The sequence below is a fragment of the Sinocyclocheilus rhinocerous genome, unplaced genomic scaffold, assembly GCF_001515625.1.
Source record: "Sinocyclocheilus rhinocerous isolate Xijiao unplaced genomic scaffold, SAMN03320098_v1.1 scaffold919, whole genome shotgun sequence".
Lineage (NCBI taxonomy): Eukaryota > Metazoa > Chordata > Actinopteri > Cypriniformes > Cyprinidae > Sinocyclocheilus > Sinocyclocheilus rhinocerous.
Window position 1 is genome coordinate 846,255 of NW_015637585.1, and position 7,543 is coordinate 853,797.

Here is a 7,543-nt window from a genome sequence, read left to right on the forward strand (position 1 = left end):
AAAGTAGGGTAGGGCATGATTTTCTCCAGATTTGGTTGGACATTGAAAAAGTTTTGATGAAAGATTACGAAGGCAAGCATTGCATGCAGAGTGCAGCAAAGAAATCAGCACAAAAACACCAGGAACATAGTAAGTAGCAGCCACTGTTCATTTCGATTTTATGCTGACTTTAAAAGCATGACAAGTTTTAGAATATCATGACAAAAAAAAGGTCAAAATTAACTCTTACTGTTAAACTAAAATAGCATGCACACTGTATACACCCTGCATTCATAAATACCTCAAAGCCTAACAAGGATGTTAGGAAATAACGTCTGTAGGAATCAGCCCAGTGAGCCCACCAATGGAAATTTCAGAATGGTGAGTTGAGCTCTCAGAAATACAATTCACTGTATTCCTGCTTGTTTTTAAACTGATCTTGTGTCTTTACACATTCCAGTCCAATAAACTGACACTCAGTTATACATTTCACCTTTCTATCTCCCCTCATCTCAGAAAAGATCTCTGCATTCAACTCGACACATCGACCGGTTGCCTACTCATCACCCTAGAGCTTCACCTCGAATGTGCTCATCCTCTCCCACGAATCTGCACTAAAGTCATATTTATACTGAGTTTACAAGACCTATTGACTCATCCTTAATGACTAGTGTTTCAGACAGGTGACAGGTTCTGTCTGTCTTGCATCATGATCTTGGTATTATTCCTAGTACTGCGGGTCTAAATTTAGCACTTGACTTGATTTTTTGCTACCTGTCCTAGTAGCTGCCACTTTATATATGTACTTTCTATTAAGCAAGAAAATACCCCTAAATAGACTTATGGTTAATATGAAAGAAATGGTAATGCAGTTTAACATTAGCAAGATTTCTGTGTAGTACACAGATGACCTTAAATGTTACATAAATAGCCATTCAATTCAAAAATGTTTTAAAAGGCAACATTTCAATGTCTTTCATGATCTTCATTCTTTGAAATCTGCTCTGACAGCGTGATCTGTTCTCTCAGAGTCATAATAACGTTTGTGGGCGCTTCTCAGACATTTTATAAAAATAAGATGCTCAGCCATCCAGCTTTTTTTTTTATAAAATCATTGTCATTTTGAATCATCATGTAGGAGTCTAGGTTTTTTTTAAATCTTGTCAGGGGTTTTAGAGAATATTCAGAAGTCTCTCTCAATTGCAAATATCATGAGTGTGTTTATTACGCAATCCATCCATGCATCGATTCTGACCGAAGACACTGAATAGACATTGCGCCTAAATGCTAGTTGGTGAAAAATGTCAAACCCCCTCCGGAGACAGAAAAAAATCAAACTGTCTATTTCTCTCTCACACAAACAGTTGTTCTATGGGTCAACATTGATCTGAAGCTCGGTGTGAAGCTTGTAGATGGAAAACGGAAAATCCTTAAAGGTGGACATGTTGTGTAAGTATTTAAAAAATGGGTCAGCCCTACTCTAGCATGTATACAGGTATGAATTAAAAAATTAATTCTGTGTGTTTTCAAAGCATTACATAGAAAAAGCACAATGAGGATGGAAAACAACAGCATTTACCATACATTGTGTCATTAGAAACGATTTTCACTCTCAAATTGCTAGTAAAATTCACAATTAATAACAAAAAATGGCAAGTAACAGTAAATTAAATGTGAAATATTGAAGGATTTTTGTAAAACACACTCCAAGAAAACTTCAAAAAATAAAATGTTTATTTGTCCTCAAGTTATTCCATACTTTATTTTAGGGATGCACCGATACCACTTTTTCCAGTACTCGCCCGATACCGATACTTTTATTTTTGGTACTTGCCAATACCGAGTACCGATACCGATATTTTTATTGCATTTGTAAATTTTTTCAATGTTGGGTACAGAAACCAAAAGGGTATGTATAATGTTAGTTGGTTAACTTCAATAATCAAATAGATAGTCAAACCAAAATTTATTCAGACACCTTCAACATTTCTCACATTATCACAGTTTATTTGCTATAGTTTAGAAAATGGTAATAAATGCTCTCTCTCTCTCTCTCTCCCTACTGTTAAGTAACGTTTTACTTACTTGTTTTTGACATATCCGACCGAACTACAAACTTTCCAGTGATGTCTGTGAGAAAGGTATATTCACTCGACAAGCTCGCGCATCTGCGCCGCTGCGCGCTCAATCCACTCAGCGCGCTTTGTTTATCAGCTCGCGCACATCAGCTATACAGGCGTTAATACTGAATGTTTAACATTATATTCATTGCATACATATACTTCGTAGACATCCTTAATCCCTAATAACTCCATTCTGCTGTCTGTAGTCGGTGTTTCATTGTCTGAATATGGCACTTAACACATGCTGTGTGGTATCGGCGTTTGGTATCGGGGCATTTTAACTAGTAGGAGTACGAGTACAGGATACCCAGTATCGGTATCGGTGCATCCCTACTTTATTTCTTCCCTAGACAACAAAATTAATTTTTTTGATGCTGCATTTCTCTCATACAAGTGTAACGGGCTGTCAAAATAAAAAAAAAGACAAATAAAAAAAAAGTCTTATAAAAGTATGAATTGTGCAATATATTCCAAGTTTTCTAGATCTAGAACAGAAGAGTAAAATTAGTTTGTTATAATCTGGAAATTAAAATAACATCATTCATAATATTGTATCTACTTTTATTTTCTACATATACGCAAGAAATAATATGCAAGTTACCAAATCAAGGAAAATGTACATTTGTGTTTCACACAAACTCAAGTATTAAATTAATGTTTTCAGACTGATTAAGAGAATAATAAGTAAGAGTATGTGTGGGTTTGTCTGTATCTGTAAGTAGCTGAAAAATAATATTCTGTATCCATTAACTTAATTTTTAAACATGTAGATTTAAGGTTAAAATGCACATATACAAAAGAAAAGTGCATATCTTAGGTGCAATCACTGCATTGCGTGTGTGCATGCAATATTTAAATAACGACAGCACTTTACTGAATGACTGGCAATACCAGCTGCCATTTGTGCACACATACACACACACACACAGCTAAACCATTACTCAATCAATCAAACTGCCCAAACGTTCATGCTTCGTTAAACCACCAATATCAATGAGGCAGAAAACATTGTGTGTGTGTGTGTGTGGCCACAGGGAGAAATCACATCACACAGATTTAATGGAGATTATTGGTGAAATAGGATTATTTGGCCAGCATTTCAGTAATTATTATGCAAATGTTTGCATCTGTAGATGCTAGCACTGTATCAAGCCAGTTTGTGCACCAGCATTGTTGTTTCCCTTAGCACATTGTGTTAAACATTTAAAGGGGTCATATGATGCGATTTCAATTTTTCCTTTCTCTTTGGAGTGTTACAAGCTCTTGGTGCATAAAGAAGATCTGTAAAGTTGCAAAGACTAAAGTCTCAAATCCAAAGAGATATTCTTTATAAAAGTTAAGAGTCAGCCGCACCTACCTAAAACGGCTCATTCTAACACGCCCCCACATATCTACATCACTATGTGGGAAGATTTGCATAACGCCGCCCAAATGTTCACGCAAAGAAAGAAGGCGTAACTTTTATTCTCGCTGTAGTATTGTTGCCGCCGCCGCCATGTTGTGAAGGCGCTGTGTGCTTTGTTGTGAAAGCGAAACTACTTTGTTTGGCCTTCCAAAAGAGGATGATATCGCTTCGTCATGCCTGGAGCTGATCCGTGCTGGTCGCTGAGGAAATACTACAACTTCGAGCTGTTGATCGCAAGATCGGCTTTCACCGTGGACGAAGCAGAGTCCAGCCCGGGGTCGTCACATGTGGTTGCCGCAGGCATCACAAAATGGGAAGGGACGTAACATTTCCATCCAATGCTTGAGGAATTCGGCCAATCACAACGCACTGGATAGCTGGCCAATCAGAACACACCTCGCTTTTCAGACAGATGAGCTTTGTAAAAATCGACGCGTTTCAGAAAGGCGGGGCATAGAGGAGAAACAATAATGTACAGTATGTGGAAAATAATGTGTTTTTTGAACTTTAAACCGCATAAACACATTTCATTACACCAAATACACAAAATAATATTCTTTTTAACAGCATCATATGACCCCTTTAAGCCATGATACAATGTAAACACACCTAGTTACAGAGAATTGTAAGTACGCATGAGAAAGTGAGTGATTGAGTCTGCATGTGTGTGTTTTCAGTGTTTTAACAGATGTTTGGATAAAATGGAACTTAATCACACATAATTCCTGTAAAGCAAAGGTCTTATCTTAATACTGTGTATTTTCTCTCTCTCTCTCTATCACAGACACACATGCTCAGGTCCTCATAGCTTAGGCTGTTTGACTGGATGGTTTCAGCTTATCCTAATATAATCCAGTTATACACAGGAGGTCTGACACAGGCAGACATTACTGGGCTTTGTATTATTATTCATTATGACTACTGTAAATGATCAGATTTTGCCCATAATGTGTCGTAATGAAGTGGCAGGTTTATGTAACAACAAAGACATCAAACGCCAGTTGAAACAAACCCCTTCATTTCATCAGTAATATCTTTTAAAATTAGTATATAAAGGGTTTTCTAACCTAAAAGAGTTTGTTGCAACTTGGTACATGTGCTCTGATGTTTTAAAAGGTCAGGCCACTGGTTGCAGATTTCAAAGAAATTGTTCACCCGAAAATTTAAATGATAAGTTTACTCACATTTCATGTCATTCTAAACCTATTACATTCATTCTTCTGTGGAACAGAAAAGGAGAAATTATTAAGACTTCAATGTAGGCATGTGACACTCTCATTCAGTTACAATGAATAGGAACCAAATCTTTTATGGTTCGAAAAAGGTCACAAAAACCTCATAAAAGTGGTTCTTATGACTATATTCCAAGTTTTCTGACTGAAATGATACAATACCAAAATGTAAAAGTTATGTCTCTTGTAGAGTGCCATAGAAAAAAGACAAAGGCACATTCATTACAGAGTAAAATGATACAAGTTTCATTTTTTTGTTGATCTACTCCTTTAAGAAGAAATTGAGAGTAAAAATAATCTGGCCACATGCCATGCAAAATTCCTAGAGCGGTAATAGCACTTTTAATGACTTTTTATCGACCAACCTACACACACACACAAACGAGCAGTTCATTAACCTAAATCAAAAGCAACTGAGATTGCCCTACTTATTAATTTTAGAAGCTGGATGGGAGAGCAAATAATATTCACACAAACTTCCAGAGACTTGTTATTATAATACAATATAACAATGCAAACAATTTCTTTCTTATACCCACCTGTTCCACTCAGTGAATACCCGCAGCGTGTGCTGTGTTTTTGTTTGTTTTTTCAAACTTGACGCTCCTCTCTTCTCAGCGCCGCGCGACTTCCGTGTTGGCGTGTCCCGACGTCACGCGGAATGTGAAGCAGGAAACGCGGATGTGTTGCGCTTAATCTGCATCTACAGGTATTCATACACAACTCTCTTTCTTTACTTTATTAATTCTTAACAACACAAGACGCCGTACTGCCGTTTTTAATCATGTGTTTTTATAGCCGTCAGTTTAACCTCGGTGACGGGTTCTGATAGGATTCGCTTAATCCGTATGTGTGTGTGTGTGTGTGTGTGATCCAGACGTGTTCCGATCCATATGTCGAACCCAACCCCCCTTTCAAGCTGATCTGATCCAAACGCAGTGCATCGGGCGCGGGTTGGACGTAACTGAGTGGAGGAATGCCTACCGGTAAGAACCCAAACCCGAGCCCGAGCCGGTCACAGCCTCAGCCCTCTGTCATTAATTTAAGACGGTTTATGCTGCAAATGTTGTGCTGCAGTGTGTATGTGAGAATGAGTCAGTGTCATTAGCCTACTGGGGTTCTGCTGATCTCAGCTCTTCCCTGCTGCTTCTGCATCAATAGAAAAGCACAAAAAGTACTATATGGTATTGCCATTGATTTGGTATTCTCTAAGTAACTAGATACATGAAAATGCTAATCATTCGGTAGTACCATGGTATTCCCAGAGTTCCCACGGTCATTGACAATGCAATCTGTTTCACCCATGATCCCATGCAGAACAATGAGTCACCTCAGACTCTGTTGAGGTGTTGGCACTGATGCCATAGATCTTGACAGCAGGTGGCACTGGCATGTGATTTAGTGTCAGCATAAATTCCTACTCAGCAGGGTCCAAGATGGACAACTTATGTAATGTATTTGGACGTCTCTGATTGTAATGTTCCTGAAAAGCTTATGAAAGTCTCCTGCAACCAAGAGAAATTGTTATGCTTCATTCTTCAGTGTTATTTTAGAATCACCGAGATTCAATTGTAGTTTTTATTATTATTTTGAATTAGTTTTTGTCACATTTTCTGTTTTTTTATTTCAATTTTTTTTAATTTTCTGTTATTTTAGTATATAAAGTTAAACTAAATAAAAAAGTTTCATCTTTGATTTAATTTTAAGTAACAAAAATGTTTTTATTTTATTTTTTTTAGTGGTTTTAGTTTCTTTTATCTGAGGCCAACACTATATGACACGTGTGGCTTATTTATTTATTTATTTATTTAGATGTTAATGGTTGCTGTTGTTTAGTTTTATTTGATTTTGTCCGCTATTTACGTTGATATTTATGCTATTTGTGATATTCTTTACTTTGGATTTTGTTTTGGTTTTTATTTAGTTTAGTTTGGTATTAGCCGAATAGTTTGGTGTTGTTTAATTGGTTTTGTTTTTTGGGGGTATTTGTTGTTCTAATATTCTTTTGGTGTTGTTGGATTTTAAGTCAGTATGAAACATAACTGTGATCACATTTTCTCTTCTATTGTGACATATCTGTTTGAATTCTTCAGTATCTGTTTGAGGCACATTTAAAGCCATACTGATATACATTCGCTCACATGTGACCACATGTAAGTTGAATTCTATATTTATTTAGCAAGTTGTGACAACAACTTTTGTATTTTATTTTCACATTCACATTTCACGTTTAAGTACCACAACGTAGTCCTTCCCACTTTTAGCTGTGCAAATATATCTAACATTTTATAAACAGTTTAAGCAAATTCTAATGTGTGTTTATTTGAGATATTTCTACAATTGCACATGCACAGTATTGCCATACAGTTTAATTCTAATGTTTTGGTGTTGTTAATTGTTATTGGCTGCTCTTATGTTTGGTGTTCGAGAGATTTAGTTTGCGTGTTTAGTTTAGCATATTGTATAGTAGGGCTGCACGATAAATCGAAATGGAATCGAGATCGCGATTCGACAGAAGCTGCGATTGTCATGCGTATCTTTCAGTGAAGCACAGTTCTGTGATCAGCAGTAAATCTCGATCCAAAGGCCAGAGGGCGCTCTCGCGCTGAAACTCCAAATACGCCTCGCAGAAGAAACCCAGAAAATGCCTATAGCTGCAGCTGAATAAACAGAAGATTAAACTGCTTTCATTGATTCAACGTGACTAATAAACACACGAATACGACAATATATGGTTTATCTGAGTTTGTGTTATTATAATTTTTATTATAATAAAGTATATAATAATGCAATGCTAATCGACA

At 36.6% G+C, this 7,543-nt stretch overlaps 1 protein-coding gene across 7 annotated transcripts in view; it reads left to right on the plus strand.

Annotated features, from left to right (window-relative positions):
- The first annotated feature begins 5,284 nt into the window (after nt 1-5,284).
- Nucleotides 5,285-7,543, plus strand: part of LOC107749108 (protein EFR3 homolog A-like) — a 44,030-nt gene continuing 41,771 nt past the window's right edge. For 6 of the 7 annotated variants that reach the window (XR_001640992.1, XM_016564176.1, XM_016564178.1 and 3 more), the window contains exons 1-2: nt 5,285-5,448; nt 5,617-5,725. Coding sequence is in view for 5 of the 7 variants with exons in the window: in XM_016564176.1 (XP_016419662.1) it covers nt 5,716-5,725 (10 nt within the window). In the remaining 2 variants the exon portion in view is untranslated. The remainder of the gene's footprint in view (nt 5,449-5,616; nt 5,726-7,543) is intronic. The other variant, XM_016564180.1, reaches the window with a different exon arrangement.